Here is a 17,376-nt window from a genome sequence, read left to right as displayed (position 1 = left end):
ACCATTTTGTTTAAATGGTTACTCATTTATTTTGAATTGTCTTATAAAATTCATTTTGACCATTGATTTGAATATAATTAATAAAAAATATACACTAAAGAAAAACCAAGATTGCATTGAAACTTTCAAATTTAGCTTCATTATCATAGACAAGCATGACTTTGCAATAACACAACGAAACTGTGATTGATATTGTTAAGCAATGTATGGGACCAAAAAGGAATTTTAGATATTTAACCGTTACTTTTCTTGGGCCAAGATAAGTATTGTTTATTTGTTACTTTTTCTATGTTTATTTTGTAACTTTTATTTCATACTTTATTGTACTATTTTAATTAGTTCACATGTGTTTTTAAATTTTAAAAAGACAACAAAAAAATTTGATTTTAGTATAAAAATAACAATAAATTATTGCAATAAAAATATTAAGGGTGATATTGGAAATCAAAGAAGGACAACCAAAAAATCATCATCAAAACTCCAAGGACAAATAAAGTTTACGTGGCACCAACACGATTCATGTAAAGTCGGCATCAAGCTTCCAAATTTGCGTGTCTAAATATACTTCCTAAACTGAACATGGACCGTTGATTCCTTTTGTCCAACCCTCTGGATGTGCCACAATTCAAATGGCTTCATCGCAGCAGATTACTTGCTCTGTCAAAATCTAATTTTAAAAAAAAAAGTACCATCATTAAAGTTTCTAGGAAATTTGTTAAGAAAACCCATCGAATTAAGAAAGAAAAAATCAAACAAAAATACAAAACTGCCAGCACAGAAGATATATATGATGCTTTGACAGAAAGAAAGCTTTAGGCGATGCTTTGTCCATGAAAGAACGTTAGCGGTCTATTTTTTTCTTAATGGGACCCCTTTTCTAGCTTTCTTCACCCCCAAGATGTGGGTTTGTTACTGTGAAATTAAATGGCAAATCAAAATTTTTTTATACCAAATTCAAATTTGATGTTTGGTAAATTGTATTATTCTATTTTTGATACCTAAATATGTTTTGAATTACTTGATTTAGGTAAAATATGCATATATATATATTTATCTTGTTTGATTGTGGATTTTCATGTGTCTTTACTTAAAGATTATAAATTCACAAGAAAGAAAATTGATAAACTTTTAATTGTTTTTACTAGTGTTTCACCATTATAAGTAATTTAAAAATCAAATAAAACTAAACATTTTGCAATTTTTAGCTTATATATTTTTGTTTGCAAGAAACAAAAATTCTAACTCAATCTTTTAAATAAAGATAAATGTACACATCACCAGACAATATACTCGAGTAATTTTTATTTTTTGTTTTTAATTAAAGGTTTCTCATTAGAAGATATAATTTTCAATTTTAATAGATTTCGCCATTATTACAAGTAAGTTAAAAATTAAATTAAACTAAATATCTTTTATTTTTTTAATTGGAAAGAAATAAGAATTCTAACTAAATTTTTTAATTAAATATACATACACTTATCAATCAATAATATGTTCGAATAAGATAATTTTTAATTTATATTATAAATAATATAATTGAGGATTTCTCATTAGAGGATATAATGGTCAATTTCAATCATTTTCAACCGAAATGCTATGGATGATAATATTAGCATATTCTAGTTTTCAAGCAAACAATCAAAAGCCACCAAAAGCAACGAAACTCTAATTAACTTGTTGACCAAACTTCAAGTTTTAAGTTTTTCAAGTTATTGTCCCTACATTGCCTACAAAGTGTGAGACGAGACGAAAATTTCCGAACTAACAAATTGAAACAGTCATCTAATCAGTAATCATGCCTTAATTAATTTTCCATTTGCAGCAATAGACGGCTACATGCTTAGAATAATTCGCATGGCATTTGCCAACTGATATAGAATCGAGATTCCTACAGCAATATTACAACTCCATCCATGCGGTTTGCCAAACTAACTAGCAAGCATTGCAATGCAAAATGAGCAAACAAATAAATCTCAATAATATGAGATGACAAAATTAAGCAAAGGGTGCACTCAAATCAGAGCAAAGCCCTGTTCTCTCCCCATTTCTGTCTCGTTTCTAACTTGTATATCTGACTCACAATGTCTGGAAATTCGTTGAAATCCGGTCCATGAGTCGTGGCATGACTGCTTGAGCCACAATTTTTGAACTTCGAACTGACCAAGAAAAACTTTTGACATGGAAACTGACTTTACCAGAAATGACTTTCTTCCTTCAGCTCCGGTCATTGAAAAAGAAGTTCACGCTTTCTTCGTAGGTAACCATCGAGGGCGGACTGATATAAAAGTGGAATAGTGTTAGATGAGATCAATAAAAACGTGTCAAAATTTTCTATTAAGTATATTATTTATGTTAAAATTTTATGTAATTAATGATGTTAATATATTTATTAATTTTTTTACAGATTTAGAAGAAATGAGGTGAAATATTTTAAGTTAAAATAAATTTAATTATAATATCATTTAAAAAAACTTATGAATCTGTCTCGCTATAATGACTATAGACCGTCGATGGTAGAGGAGTTACTTGTATCTTTATTGGATGAGGGAGGAGTAACCCATGTCACTGCTTAATAAGAAGGAATTATCGATGTTGGGAGTTACTAAAAACCTGTTTGATTTAATTTTTTTTAATTTAAAAGTTATTATGAAGTTTTTATAAAAAATAATAGCTTTTAGAGTTAAGCTGAAATTGTTTGGTAAATTTTTTTTTATAAGTTATAATTTTGATTAAAATTATCATAAAAGATTTTTTTTTAAAAAGGTAATATTATAATTATTTTTAACAGATGAAAATATTTTTAAAATAAAAATAAAATTTTTTTATTTTTTTTAAAAAAAAGAAAAAGGAGCTTTTACTTAAGTTTTTTTTTTAAATTTTTTTTAAAAAAATTTTATTTTTTTAAATTTTTTTTAAAAAAAATTTATTTTTTTAAAAAAATATTTTTTATTTTTTTAAATTTATATTTAATTTAATTTTTACTTTTAATAGATAGATAAATTAAAAAAAAATCAAACAAATACTAAGTATTGAAAAAGGGTGTTGTTTAAGTAAATAGTGTAGCAGCCTCATGAAGCTATGATTGGTTTGACCCAGCGGTGATGGGTTATGAGAATATTATTGCTGGTACTTGAAATGAGGAGTTTGGGCTAGTTAATCGGGCCTTTTAAGTGTTTTGGTTGCTGAGTGTTGAGCTTCTGCCCTACTTTGGCTATCATCCACTAACAACCATATATCGATTTTCTTTTTTGGTTCTGAATTCATATATATGATGATAATAATGAAGCAAGCCGGGCTCATTTCATCGATTATAAGGTGTGTGTATTTGCCAATATATAGTAAGTAAATGGTAACGGAGAAATAATTAATTATGCAACTTGAAAAATTAGCCAATAGTGCCAAGTGCTGTTTGGACAGAAGTTAAGATTTAAGTGACAATAATATGGTTTAATAAGTCATATTGAAATCATCATAAGGTACATGTCATCAATCTAATTGTTATTGTTATAATTTGTTTGAACATTTCCTCACATTATATTATAGTATTAATCAGTGACAAAGTCAAGATTTCATATTTGGAGGGATGAAGACTTAAGAGTGTTAATATTTTATGAATGACTCATTTTCTTGAAATAAGATTCAATTCTTTTATTGCTAATGATAATTTATTTTCATATTTCAAAATTTTTTACAATTATCCAAAGGAATCAAAATTAATAATTTACTTAAAATAATTAACTAGTATAATCATAAATAATTTAATAATGAAAATAATCTCAATTCTTAGATAAACTTTAATAAAAAATAAAAATTAACAAATATAATAACAAAAATCTTAACTGGTAGTAATATCTTAAAAAATATTAAGTACTGTCAATAAACAATTCAATGGGAAGCAATTCCCTAAAATCAATCGTAAAAATTAAATATAGTATCAATAAACAATTCGATGAGAAGTAATTTTTGAATAAAAAATTTAATTGTTTACAATAATCTAAGTAAAAAATAATAATATATAGGAATGCAATTAAGTAACCTCTAAATAAATAAGTAATAATTAAACTTAGGTGCTAAATCAAATAATTAATTCGTTGTTTTTAACAAAAGATGACTAAGATGGTAAATTTTAAATCAAAATCATTAAATAGAAACTATTAAATAAAGAAAAAGGTTTAAATTGAAAACAATAAAAATAAAATAATTATAAATAAACCAAACTTATCAATTATTGTGACATGAATTTAAGTTATTGATTGGAAGTTTTATGCATAATGAATGCTTAAACAAAAAAGTGTAAGGAAAAAATGACTTTTTGTTTCTATTTAATAAGAAGAAAAGAGAACAAGAAGTGATGGTGGTAAGATTTTAGGAAGTGAGGTTTCGATATAATTTATTGTAATAAGTTTTATTTTTGGTGTTAATTCTATTAAAATTAGTTGTTAACTAATTGTTGTGGGACATTTTATTAAATAAAAAATTATTATAAGAACAAAATTATAACATTTTTAAAAAATAAAAATATGTTAATTTTTTTTAAATTTTTATATTGATGAAATTAAAAAATTAAAAAGAATAAAAATAAGTATAAAAATTTTAAAATTAACCCCCCGCCCCCACTCCCCTCCGCCTCTGGTACTAACGCTTCATCTCAAGTTATAACTGGGCATTACGTAATAAGATTAAGATTCGCATGACGTTACTTTGTTAGAAAGTCAAAATGAAATTAGTATGCATGGTACAATTCTTGAATAAAAGTTTACGTATAACAATTAAAAACAAATAATTATGCCACTTGTATAAGTCAAAGTAGTGTTTCAATAAAGGACAAATTTTTTGTAGATTTTCTTTTGTGTTGAAATATTGATTCAACATAAAAAAAACACTACTAGAGATTTTAATTTTATTTATAGTTGAATCAGTAACTTATTTTATAAATATGATATAATTTTAAAAGAATATATATTATATACTTTATTTGAACAAATATTCTTCATTTAAAATTGTAATTATAATATATATTATTAAAAAATAAAAAATATGTAAATATTTAACTCAATTAGCAGTGTATAATTTCTTATTTCTTTAAATAAAAAAATACAAAATACACGAAATTGTGTATGATACTATCAAATTAAGAAAAGTTTTGATTTAATAAAAAAGAAATCATAGATGATAATTTTGTGCCGCTGTCTTGAATACATGAGATTTAAACCCTTTTCTGAACAATGGATTGTAAAGGCAAATTTGTTTCTTTCGTCAACGATGTAACACAATAATTCTTAACAAAATCAAAGGACGGAAAATAAAACGTGCTTTTCTAAAATAAAGAAAAACAATGCGGCCAATGACGTTGTTGGGTTCACGACGGGTGGCGTGACTGGCGGGGGTTTGAGTTCCACGGAGTGGGGCTAAAAAACCGACAGAAGGTCCAAATATTACTGCGGGCAATTAACTTGCTGCCTAACTAATAACTATTCTGTTCTTTGACGGTCCAACGCGCGTAAGACTAATCAAAATTCCTTCCGCGTTATAACGTGATCTGAAATTCGAAAACGGGAAACTCAAAACAATATACCAACTTAATAATCTCGCATTTTTCACATTTTCAGCTCCGCCTGGCTCCCTCTTCCTTCTCCTCGTTTCCCTCTCGTCTCTCGGCCATGAAGCACCGCAGCCCCAAGAAAATCTCCGTTAAATGGATCCCATTTCTCTGCCTCTCCTTCTTCACTCTCGGAATTCTCTTCTGTAACAGGTCTCTCTTTTTGATTTCCCATTAGTTCTTTGCCTTTTCCTTTTATTGTGGATTGAATTAATGAATTGGGTCAGCGCTTTTTTCTTTTCTTTTTTCCGGTTTGGGTCTTTAATCTCTGGAATGGAGTTTATTTTTGATATACGGAAAGCCTTTGGATGTTGCTTACAGGCTGTGGGTCCCACTTGAATCCAACGGTCAGCTCATCTCTCAGCAGCGACGTGAACAGGAGTTGCAGATTGTCTCCGAGGATTGCGATACGAAGAAAGTATGTTTCTGTTATTTTCACTATCGCAGTATAACTTCCATTGCTTGTTTTCTTTTACTTTTTTTTTTTCTAAAAGAAAAAACAATTTTAATGTTTCTAAAAGAAAGTTTTATTGTGTTACAGAAGCCTGCACAAGATAATGATGTAATGGGTGAAGTTTTGAAAACCCACGAAGCAATTCAGTGAGTACAAAATCGGGTTCGTATTATTTGGAAAAAAGAATTGAAGACTTGATTAATAATTTCTTTGTAATTTGATTTTTGTTGAGGCCTGACAGATCTCTAGACAAGTCAGTTGCAATGCTTCAGATGCAGTTAGCTGCCTCACGTAGTTCTCAAGAAATGGGGAACTTGGATGCCTCCAGTGCTGTCTCAACCTTGGCTCATGATGGCCCACCGAGGAAGAAAGTGTTCATGGTTATTGGAATTAACACTGCTTTTAGTAGTAGGAGGCGGCGTGATTCTGTCAGAGAGACTTGGATGCCTCAAGGTTTCATAGTTTTCAACGTTTCGTAGCCCTTTTGAGGATTTTATATTTGATTAGTTTGTTATTTAATATCTCGAATGAATTTTGACATTTGTATTCGAACAGGGGAAAAGCTTGTTCAGTTGGAGCGGGAGAAAGGGATTGTCATCCGTTTCATGATTGGCCATAGGTAAATCATCTTTCTGTTCCTTGCTCAGTGCATACATTTCTTGGCAAAAACCCTACGGAGTAATATGTTTTGAAGTAGGTGTGGAGTAATTTGCAATATTAAGCAAGTGATGCTTGTAATAATGTGATGGCTTGCTTCAGTATGTAATTTGAACTGACAGAAGTTATATCTGCATTGTATTACCCAGTGCAACATCCAACAGCATTTTAGATAGAGCTATTGATTCAGAGGATGCTCAGCATAAGGACTTCCTTAGACTGGTAAAACAGCACTCCTGCAATAATCTTTGATATCCTAATGAGATATTATGGCATTTCTTACCAATAAGTGGTTTCAATCTTTAAATGCAGGAGCATGTTGAAGGATATCATGAATTATCAGCAAAAACAAAAATTTTCTTTTCTACTGCAGTTGCAAAATGGGATGCTGAGTTTTATGTCAAGGTGGATGATGATGTCCATGTTAACCTTGGTACGTTTGCCATCTCCTATTATTTTTCTTTTTATTTATTGAAAACATTTTATCACCCAACATAGTGGTGAAGAAAAAAATTTTGGATCTATGTTCAATTTCTTACACTTATTTCTTATAGGTGTGCTAGCTGCAACTCTTGGCCGTCACCGTTCGAAGCCCAGAGTCTATATAGGGTGCATGAAATCTGGACCTGTTCTTTCTCAAAAGTAATATCCTGTTGACCTGTTTATTGTTGATAATATTGCTGTTTAATTTGCTTTGCTCCCTCCTGCAAATTTTTTATGTAACTTTTCTTGAATTCCTTTCTGTTCTGTAGGAATGTCAAGTACCATGAACCAGAATACTGGAAATTTGGAGAAGAGGGCAACAAATACTTTCGACATGCAACCGGGCAGATATATGCAATTTCAAAGGATCTGGCAACCTACATCTCCATAAACCAGTAAGAACTTTGATTTTTGTCTTATATATTGCTGACCTTATTGAGGGTTCTGATCTAATCTTCCTGGCCCCTTGTATTTGTGTCCATTTGGCAGTGTCTTCACCCTCATCCCCTTCCTTGCTTCAGTTTTCTATTTGATTATGTTTTTCTCCCATTCGAAGCAAGTAGCAATTTTTTTACCTAAAGCATATTGTTACTCAAAACATTGAAAGTCTTTTATTATGTTGCATAAATTCTGTCAAAATTGGGCATAATTCAAGTCCTTAAATGAGTTTAAAGCCAAATGAAAATGCCCAAGAGCACCAAAATGCTGATTAGATTTATAACCTTGGCTTATATGGGCAAAGCAGACTGGTGAATTTGTATATTATTTTAATTTTTGTAACTTTGCACGCTTGATCTTCTGCACCAATAATATTCTGTCTTAAAAAGGCATGGCTAATATTCAGAGTGACTCTGACTGATTGCAGGCCTATATTGCATAAGTATGCTAATGAAGATGTGTCCCTCGGTGCATGGTTTATCGGCCTTGAGGTTGAGCACATAGATGATCGGAATATGTGCTGTGGGACTCCACCAGGTAATGTTCTTGAAGAATATAAATAAGTTATTCTTGTGCCTAACTTTATATAAAATATAGTTAGTTTCAAACTATCACTAGGACCAATAAATGGAAAATCGAAATAAGGAGGATGGGATTACATGTTTATGCAATGGTACCAGATGATCAGATGGGTTGCAGTTGCACTCAAGGGCTTCTTATTGTCAAAATCTAGCAATAGTCATATATATTTTTTTGTTTTTCATTTTTATTTTGTTGACTGCTTTAAGTTAGTGTTATGCATTGCAAAATATGCAACCATATTGTTACAACATATTAGTTTGGACCTTATTAGTATTGCTCTGTCAAAGGAAGTGTGTCAAGAATAAGGTGTTAGAATTTTTAATAAAGATTGTTAGTGCTCATTTGATTTCATTAATGCATGACATACTTTTGTAGTTTGGTCTTCCCTCTTAACTCGTGTTTATTTCTGGGACCGCAGATTGTGAGTGGAAGGCACAAGCAGGTAATGTATGTGTTGCATCATTTGATTGGAGCTGCAGCGGAATCTGCAAATCAGTGGAGAAGATCAAGGTTGTTCACGAAAGGTGTGGTGAAGGGGATGGAGCTGTTTGGAGTGCTTTATTCTAAATTAATTTGGATGGGATGGTATTCTTGAGCAAACAAGAGTATACCTTTGTGGTTGACAATCAAGGAGAAGCAGTTTTCACTGCTGAGGTGGGAGAGAACAGTGCATCTGGTTACGCTGTCATGGTACATATCTGCAACACATTTCCTCGAACTTTTTCGTGAAATAATATCGGGTCATGGAAAGCAAAGACATTTATGTAGGAGCTGTATAATCAGAAAAGCTAAGGCATGTTCCAATTCTTTTCTTGGAGTTTAGCAATGTCATAGTATTTATACACAAAAAGTGTTATAGTTTTGTTTTTCTTCTTTCTCATTTTGCATAGAAATTAAGTGTGATGTAAGAGAGGTTATAAGTATAATGGTGTTCCAAACACCAAAAGCTAAATTATGGCTGCATTTATAGAAGCCATTTCATGTAAAAAGTTGCTGCTTGTACAATTTTGCAAATGCTTTTATGAATTAAGACGTGATGGAGAGCAAACATTGTGTAATCAGCTCCCCTCCCAAATCATCCTTTTCCAGAAATAGGGCGTGCTTGTTATCTTCAGTTGCTTTGCGGTTGTGAAAACGGCTTAGATGGGAAACACTGCCACTTATACTTGGCAACTTTAGATCAATGCACTTTACAAAAGGTAGCAAATAATCAATTTTTATCAATCCGGGGTCGTTTAATAAAGACCTTTTATATTATCAAGTCGTCAAGATACAATCTTGAACCCAAGTTATTGAAAAAGTTAATCAAAAGATTATTTTTTATTTTAAAGAAATTTCAAAAATTTGAATTCCACATCTGATCATTAAATTATACAATCATTAACAAAAAGATGAAAACCATATAAATTTTCAAATTTTAGGAGTGAAATTATAAAATTAACACATTTTATTATAGTATATTTATAAAAATTAATAAATTAATTAAGAATTCGGCTAACACATGCCTATCAACCCTTTCGAAGATTAGTTAAAATTTTATTTTAAAATATATTTTTTATTTTAATATTTTATTTTTATCAAATTTAAGAACAAAATACATTAATTATAAGATTTTTTTTTAAAATTTCATCTTTTAGCAAATGTTTGTAATTTCTATTTAATATTTGCAATTAGTTAATTATTAAATAATAAACGACAATGATTTATAGAATAATAATTCAATAATACTTAATTAATAAATATTGATGAATCGAGTTAATGGGTGTTGGACTATGATTTGGGCTTGAGGAGATTTAACCCACGTTTTCTAGAAAGATTCTCTCTGGCTCTTCCTGAAACGGGCCGTAATTAATAGGCGGACGAAGAGCAAGATGGCCCGAGCCGCGAACGGAATGGTTAATAACCTCACAGCAGAGACACGGCATAATTTAATTCCATTTTATACATTTCCAATTATTTTTTTTAAAAAAAAATTAATGGCTGTAACTTTTCTGTTTGTCTCCAACAGCAGCTGCATCTTCTATCACGCACCGTTCACTCTAAAAAGGACTTCTCTTAGGCAAAAGCTCTCTGTCTCTCAAGTCTCGTCGCTAATCAACGTGAGCTCAGAAATTGTCAAACGATCAGACGGTGGTCAGCCAAATGGAGAACGCCGATGTTTTCTTAGGATTGCAGGATTTTCTAGAGCGCATGCGCCAGCCTACCGCTGCTGATTTCGTCAAATCCATCAAAAGGTCTATCAATCTTTAATTGCTGCCTTTCTTTCTTTTTTTTCCCCCTAAAAGCTCACCTTTAAATGTAGATAAAGACTTAAGATAGAACGTGATTTGTGATTAATCGGAAGTGATGTAATGAATGTTTATTTGATCGATTTTTATAGTTGATTGCTTGAAATTCAAGTAAAATTCTCAATATGTAAGCTAAAAATGGGGAACCTGAGATTGTTCTTTTTAAATTCATTGCCAAATGCAGCTTAATTTTACTAGAGGAAGGATTGGTATGTTTCTTTTTTTGGAAGGAATAGTTTGATTCTTTCTTGAGGCAATCAGTTCCGTGTTTTTGACTTTTGAGCTTGAGTTGTCGCTGTATTGCAGTTTCATAGTTTCGTTCTCAAACAATGCTCCTGATCCGGAAAGGGATAGTGCTGCTGTACAGGCGTTCCTTGCCAACATGGAAGCTGCTTTTCGAGCACATCCGCTTTGGGCTGGATGCTCCGAGGAGGAGCTGGACAGTGCTGGTGAAGTAAGTCACTCATACTACTTATTTTGCATTTTTGTCCTGTCAGGTTCTGGTCTACATGCTTTATCCACTAAATTACTTATCTTTATTTCTATTTTTACGCAATTTCTTCTAAGAAAAGGAAAAATCTTTTCCAGTATTGATGCATTTACCTTTTTCTTTTCCAAACACAGGGACTGGAGAAGTATGTTATGACCAAGTTATTTACCCGTGTGTTTGCTTCACTTCCAGATGATGTAAAACATGATGAGCAACTTTCTGAGAAGATGGCTCTTATTCAGCAATTTGTTCGGCCTGAGAATTTGGATATTAAACCGGCCTTTCAGAATGAGACATCTTGGCTGGTAAGTCGTGGGATTTTATGTTTCAAGCAATTTCCTTTTTGCAGTATGTAGTAAACTTCACCTTCTGAATATGTTGGCTCTTTGAACTATTTTTGTCATGTTTGGCATGCTAATGGAAGAACCCTTTGGACATTTTTTACGGTAGACTTTTATATCTTCTTTGCAAATAGTGAAATGATTAGAATATTAACTGGAAAGAATCAAACATATCTAGGTGTTGGGTCCCTTTGAAGATAAGAATTGATGGTTTTATCTAGAAATCAGGAGTAAACCCCTAGTTAATAAGAAGCTCCTTGGTTTCTCAAATAGCAATCAGAGGTACATCTTGGTGAAACCAACAAAAAGAATAACATGTTTATTAGATGCTTCCAAGGATGGAATGCTGATAGGTATCATCATATTTCGGAAATTTGTCTAAGGAAGGCAGGAAGATGGATTCTCTGAGAGCAAAAATCCTCACCTGGGAAGGAAAGAACATCTCATTGGTAGGAACATCTCTTCATAGAGAATTTATTTTCCTTAATTCAGCCCTTATTTGAGCTCAAAAGATCCTGTCTAAGCCATCTGATGTGGCAGATCCTTTTATGCCTTACTCCCAGCTTAGGGGAGAAGTCTAAATTTGACTTGAATTCATTGTAAAATTCTCCCATGACATGATCAAATGAGGACCGTGCACTCATGTAGTGGTTTTCTAATACTCTGAGGCCTTGTGCCTTGATAACATTGGCAATACTTTGCTACATTAATCTATTTTTACGTGAGAGCTGATCTGGTTCATGTCATGTTGAACATATGCTGATTTAAATTTTAGATATTGTACAGAAGCAAAACCATAACCATCGATGCTTGTCAATACTTGAAGATGCTTATTATGTAACCATATGTAGCTGTTTCCTCATCTTGTTTGATACCTCTAATGTTTTTAGTTTTGCTCCACGCTATATAAAATATCCTCCTTGTTTGGGAGCTTCATGCGACCAATAAAATCGTCTTAAGCAACAGTGAACAATGATATCATCTTAAGCAACAGTGAACTTATTTTGTCATGTAGCTCACTTTGTTACAGTACTCGAAGCTGCAGTTGGTTGTGACTAAAATTTTTGTTGTACTGATAATTGTGTAGACTCTATCGATGTAATTTGTTAATTGAAAGCTGAAGGTCCAGGCTTATTATGCTGCTTTTATAGAATGTTGTCCTCGGAAATATTGTCAGCATAAGAACAGCAACTGGAATTCAGTGTTTTTGGAAGCTGGTCATCTAGCTTTTCTCTCTAACTCCAAACAGGTTGCTATAGCTGAATTTTATCAGCAAGACAGGCTGAGAGTGATGTAGATATTGGTTTTTGTTCACTATAAATGACCAGTCTTGGTGTTAACCAGCTCTTTATTGTGAACTGTCTACAATGTCTTTCCCCCACCAAAATGTTCAATGAGCTTGTCATCATGATAATGACCAAACTAGTTGTAATAATTTCTGCCTTTTTAATTTGATACTCCTAATTATTATACTGTCTTGCATTTAGCTTTTGCTTTACTAACTATTGGGCAGTTGAGCCTACCTTATTTACGTCCTTTACTCTTTGTTGTTTCAAGAACATACATATATCATTTGCAAGAAATATCCCAACATTTCAGTCCAGTTTGATTATGGCTTTAGGATATTTCTGATAAAGTTTTTAATCAATGAAGCTCCTACTTGATATGGTTAGGAAGTTTGGATGCCTCACTATAACTATTCTACCTTTTAGTTTTTCCCCTGAATCTATACTTCCTTATGTTGCCAGCTTGCACAGAAAGAGTTACAAAAAATCAATATGTACAAGGCTCCAAGAGACAAGCTTGTTTGTATCCTCAATTGTTGCAAGGTTATCAATAATTTATTGCTTAATGCTTCACTTGCTTCAAACGAGAATCCTCCTGGAGCAGATGAATTTCTTCCTGTCTTGATTTATGTTACCATAAAGGTAAGACTAGTAATATGTGCAGGATTAGTTTGTAGTTGATCCTCCCACCATTGCAAAAACAATTAAGAAAATATTCTTCTCATTAAATTTTTATGTAGGCAAATCCTCCACAGCTGCACTCAAATTTGTTGTATATACAACGTTATAGACGTCAATCTCGATTAGTTGCTGAAGCAGCCTATTTTTTCACAAACATGCTCTCTGCGGAGTCTTTTATCTCGAGTATTGATGCAAAAGCGCTTTCAATCGAAGAAACTGAGTTTGAGAAGAACATGGAGTTTGCTCGAGCTCTTCTGTCTGGCCTTTCAACAGATGTGGATGGTCTTTCCAGTCAAATTGACCAAATTGCTGGACATGATCCCAGAGAATCTACTGAATCCGGACATGAAAATCTTATGGAGGACCACTCAGTACGACCTAAATCTTCAGAAACAAAACCTTCAAATAAGGAAAATCAGTCATCAATCACTAAAATTCCATCAATCTCAGAGTTGGAGAATAGAGGGGCAGCTATGCTTTTGAAGGAGGATCAGAGGAGCAAGGTTTTTCGGGATTACCCATACTTGTTTGCTCATGCGGGTGACTTGACAATCAGTGATGTGGAAGACCTGCTAAATAACTATAAGCAACTTGTGTTCAAGTATATTTGTCTTTTGAAAGGATCGGGTGGTGGTTCTGCAACTTTTCCTTCATCCGGATCGCTAGCTCAAGTCCATCACCATGTCGAAACAGTGAAGGAATCTGCAGAGAATAGAGTGTTAGAACAGAATATTGGGTTGCAAAAAGATACTGATACAGTGGATGATGGTCCAAATAGAGTTTCTAACCAAGAAAATATTGAATCTGATTTCTCAAAGGATGAGGTAGTTCCACCCTCAAAAGACAACCATGATGACACCTCTGAATAATAGCTGATTGGGAAGATGTTTTCTGGAGTATGTTGCCCTTTCAAATGCTGCAGTAACCAAGTCACTGGGGCCTTTTTGTTCCCCTTTATGTGGTGAATGGAATGCTGTCATGAGTTCAAATCAAAAGGTGCTGTCATAAGACCATCTTTTTTTATTTTGAACTTAAATGAGAGACTATTTTGCTGTCTAAAGAGAGAAAAGCCAAGGAGGGGTGAAGTTATAAATGGAAGTTTTGCAGTAACTGCCCAGATTCGACTCATCAAAGCCTAGTTCCAGCATACATGCATGACAGGTGAGATTCTTGTGACATCTTTGTACACTATATTATGGTCCATTGTGATAAGTAGGAAGCTATAAACTTGGAAGTTCTGTTTTGAAGCAAGGTGTGGCGACCTTTTGATTTATATGCCAATGATGCCGCACTTGATAATTTACTGAAATATATAGATACATTGAACATTGGAGAATTATATTCTTGACTCATAGTTTGACTTTGTTTCCTGGTTTCCTGCTATCGAAGGGCAAGTAAATCATTGGATTGGTGTCTTTATTCTCTTCAAACTCTTCTGTGTGGATGGAATACACCTTGCCCCATCCCTAAGATGGAAATGGTGAGTTGCCACATTATTATAGATATTTGAGTCCAAATCAAATGTTGGATTCTCCCTGTTCTCTTTTGATTTTAATTCTTCGACTAAATACATCTAATCGTTTGGTTCAAAGACAAGGCTGGTATTCTTTGATCATAGAGATAAGAGTTTGAATCTTCCCTTCCCCAAATCAAAAAAAAAAAAAAATTGACTAAAATTTTCCATTCTAAAACACCAAGAAGTTTGTATCAAGTAATCTCTCACCATTTACCTTTTCTGTTTGGAAATTTGCAAATTGTTCCTTTCACACAAAACCATGTAAATTAGAAAATTGCAAAAATTTTTCTTTTTGTTGCCTCCAGATTTCCAATGTGAGTAACTGATAGAACCCTATTGAAATGACAGAAATAACAGCGAGACAACCAACAATCAGAATAAACCTAAGCCAAGTATTACACATACCATACGGTGTGTAATTTTCTAGATTTGGGCCAACTTTGTTGGACTGGTTCTGGGCTGTCTCTTGCCAGATATATCATTTTCCCATGTGTCATATCAGTTATCATATAGTCCGAGACAAGACAGACATGCACGGAAATTTAAAATTAGACACCAAATTTTTAATATTTTATTATTATAATTATTAGTTCTTTTGTATTGCTGTACAGATGGGTTATGTGAAATAGAGGGTAACGGTAACAGATAAGCATGTCTTCCATTATGTAGGCAATCTCTGGCAATGCTACATGGAGGTAGCTTGCCTTATTTCCACTTACTCAGCCTCTTATCATTATTCAGCTTTTACCTTTTCATCTCTACCCTCATTATTTTAAGAACCATGGGCACAAACTTACCCAAAAAAAAAAAACAGATAATCATGATCTTCATAACTATTTGACATTTTCATAACATTTTCCCTTCAGATAAATATAATCCGACAGTGACAAATACAAACATACAATCCTAACCATAATCACAACTATTTACTATTAATTAATTTTGTTTCGCAAACTGATTTTTTTAATTTTTTGTTTACATATGTATAATTGCCAGTCCTTGCGGATCATTTGATTATTTGTAAACGAAATTCCACTTAATATGTTATGTTATTGTTTGTCGTGGTCTCTTTGACTCGTTTAATGTACTTGGGCTCAATCAAAAATAACTGAAACTTTCAACACAGTAAGGAATATAGAAATCTTTTCAGGTGAAGAATAGAGATTTAGAGAAACCTTGACCTGGTATGTATTTTGAACTTCACGGGAATAAGCAATGACTAAACCTGTGATTTTATTCAGCGATGAGCCAAAAAAAGGGTCAGCCTATTATTTACCTTATTAATAAACCTGGCAAAATATTAGTATTATTTAGTTTACCACCAATGAGTTTGCAAGGATTAATTCCACCACTACATTGTCTACATTTGCACCACCAACGCCTCTCTTTATTAGTGCATTACTAGAAAAAAAGATGGATACAAAACCTTATGCTATAAATCTTTTCTATTTTCAATTTATTAAATTAAAATATTTTATTTTGTTAATAATCATTGTGAATTTAAATAGACTTAGAATTTTCTTTTATTAATTTTAAAAGGTACGGAAGCATTTGAAATACGGAATGTAAAACAATCCAAACGATAAAGTTGAAATCGTATAGTAAAAATTTATTATTTTAATTTATTACTGCCGAACTCGTGCTTTTTAAGCTGGTTAGCTTTGGGCCGGTTTCCAACTAATTTCTGACCGACATATACCAGTAAGTTACCCTCTTCCTCAATAGGAGTTGACTTGCCATGTATATAGACCTCAATTTCAGTTTATACATTATAAATAAAAAGTGGGATGTCCTTCTATTGATTATCGGCATTTTACCTTGAAAATGCATCAAGAGCTTGAGTATGAAAAAGGGTGTAGATTATTTGCCAAAATCATAACAGCTCATACTTGACCTCAGCTTTATCCCTCTCACAGCAGCCTCATCCTTTCTTTTGGCCTTTTTCCAAAATCGTACGTAAAAAAGGCCAAGCCATTTTTCCGCCCTTTCATTTTTTTATCTCACCGCTGACCCCTGCCTTTGTTCTTGTACTAAACAGTAGCTGTACGCAGGATCTTTCCTCCTGGGGACATGCTGCTCCAGCCACTGGAGTGAACAAGATGAAGCCAATGAGATAATTGCAAAAAAATCATGGGATTTCCCTGTTTTTCTTGCCAGGAGGCTTCCATGTATAGCTGATACAACAAAACATAAAATATGACAAAGAAATATTGAATGTACGACAACCTGCAAACACAAATATGACTAAAACCAAGCTATCTAATATATGGGCCAATCTTTAATATGACTTTACCCAGGCTGTCTCTGGCCAGGCAGATCAGCTAGCTCCTCCTCCTCGCTTTCCCTACTTTTCTCGTGCTTCCCTAAACCCTTCTTTTTAATATAACTATATATATTTTCATACGGCAGAGGGAGAGACTAGAGAGAGTAAAGAGAATCAAAGAAGAAGACAATGTATAAGGTTTAGCAACAATTATTTATGAACTTTCAATAATTTATCACATGCAGGGAGCATGGATCGAATAGGAGAAATGGTGGGTCACAGACAAGCATGTCTTTCA

The 17,376-nt window shown here is 32.6% G+C and overlaps 2 protein-coding genes across 4 annotated transcripts; both read left to right on the top strand.

Annotated features, from left to right (window-relative positions):
* The first annotated feature begins 5,553 nt into the window (after positions 1-5,553).
* On the top strand, positions 5,554-9,271 carry LOC110416909 (Galactosyltransferase family protein). Of its 3 annotated transcripts, none has more exons than XM_021429049.2 (11): positions 5,554-5,752; positions 5,921-6,017; positions 6,141-6,199; positions 6,295-6,506; positions 6,609-6,672; positions 6,860-6,932; positions 7,023-7,143; positions 7,265-7,352; positions 7,463-7,588; positions 8,059-8,168; positions 8,632-9,271. In XM_021429049.2, exons 1-11 carry the CDS (start codon positions 5,661-5,663, stop codon positions 8,778-8,780), a joined length of 1,191 nt encoding a protein of 396 aa, XP_021284724.1. In that variant the 5' UTR covers positions 5,554-5,660; the 3' UTR covers positions 8,781-9,271. The 3 variants fall into 3 exon arrangements, with proteins under 3 accessions (XP_021284724.1, XP_021284723.1, XP_021284726.1); XM_021429048.2 differs by having other exon boundaries at positions 6,286-6,506; XM_021429051.2 differs by lacking the exon at positions 5,554-5,752 and adding an exon at positions 5,783-5,821 and having other exon boundaries at positions 5,901-6,017; positions 6,286-6,506.
* Positions 9,272-10,164: 893 nt separating this feature from the next.
* LOC110417260 (vacuolar protein sorting-associated protein 9A-like) lies at positions 10,165-14,664 on the top strand. Its single transcript, XM_021429515.1, has 5 exons — positions 10,165-10,447; positions 10,808-10,955; positions 11,126-11,296; positions 13,081-13,260; positions 13,359-14,664. The coding sequence occupies exons 1-5, from the start codon at positions 10,356-10,358 to the stop codon at positions 14,166-14,168; spliced, it is 1,401 nt and encodes a 466-aa protein (XP_021285190.1). The 5' UTR covers positions 10,165-10,355; the 3' UTR covers positions 14,169-14,664.
* The last annotated feature ends 2,712 nt before the right edge of the window (positions 14,665-17,376 follow it).

The sequence above is a fragment of the Theobroma umbraticum genome, unplaced genomic scaffold, assembly GCF_002168275.2.
Source record: "Theobroma umbraticum cultivar Fairchild unplaced genomic scaffold, ASM216827v3 scaffold_51.0, whole genome shotgun sequence".
Taxonomy (NCBI): domain Eukaryota; kingdom Viridiplantae; phylum Streptophyta; class Magnoliopsida; order Malvales; family Malvaceae; genus Theobroma; species Theobroma umbraticum.
This window is presented reverse-complemented; position numbering and strand designations above follow the sequence as displayed.

Coding starts and splice junctions, on each gene's coding strand:
- LOC110416909 (XM_021429048.2), top strand. CDS start 5,661: ATGAAGCACCGCAGCCCCAAGAAAATCTCCGTTAAATGGATCCCATTT. Junction 7,144..7,264: donor TGATGTCCATGTTAACCTTG/GTACGTTTGCCA, acceptor TATTTCTTATAG/GTGTGCTAGCTGCAACTCTT. Junction 7,353..7,462: donor GGACCTGTTCTTTCTCAAAA/GTAATATCCTGT, acceptor TCTGTTCTGTAG/GAATGTCAAGTACCATGAAC.
- LOC110417260 (XM_021429515.1), top strand. CDS start 10,356: ATGGAGAACGCCGATGTTTTCTTAGGATTGCAGGATTTTCTAGAGCGC. Junction 10,448..10,807: donor TTCGTCAAATCCATCAAAAG/GTCTATCAATCT, acceptor GCTGTATTGCAG/TTTCATAGTTTCGTTCTCAA. Junction 13,261..13,358: donor TGATTTATGTTACCATAAAG/GTAAGACTAGTA, acceptor ATTTTTATGTAG/GCAAATCCTCCACAGCTGCA.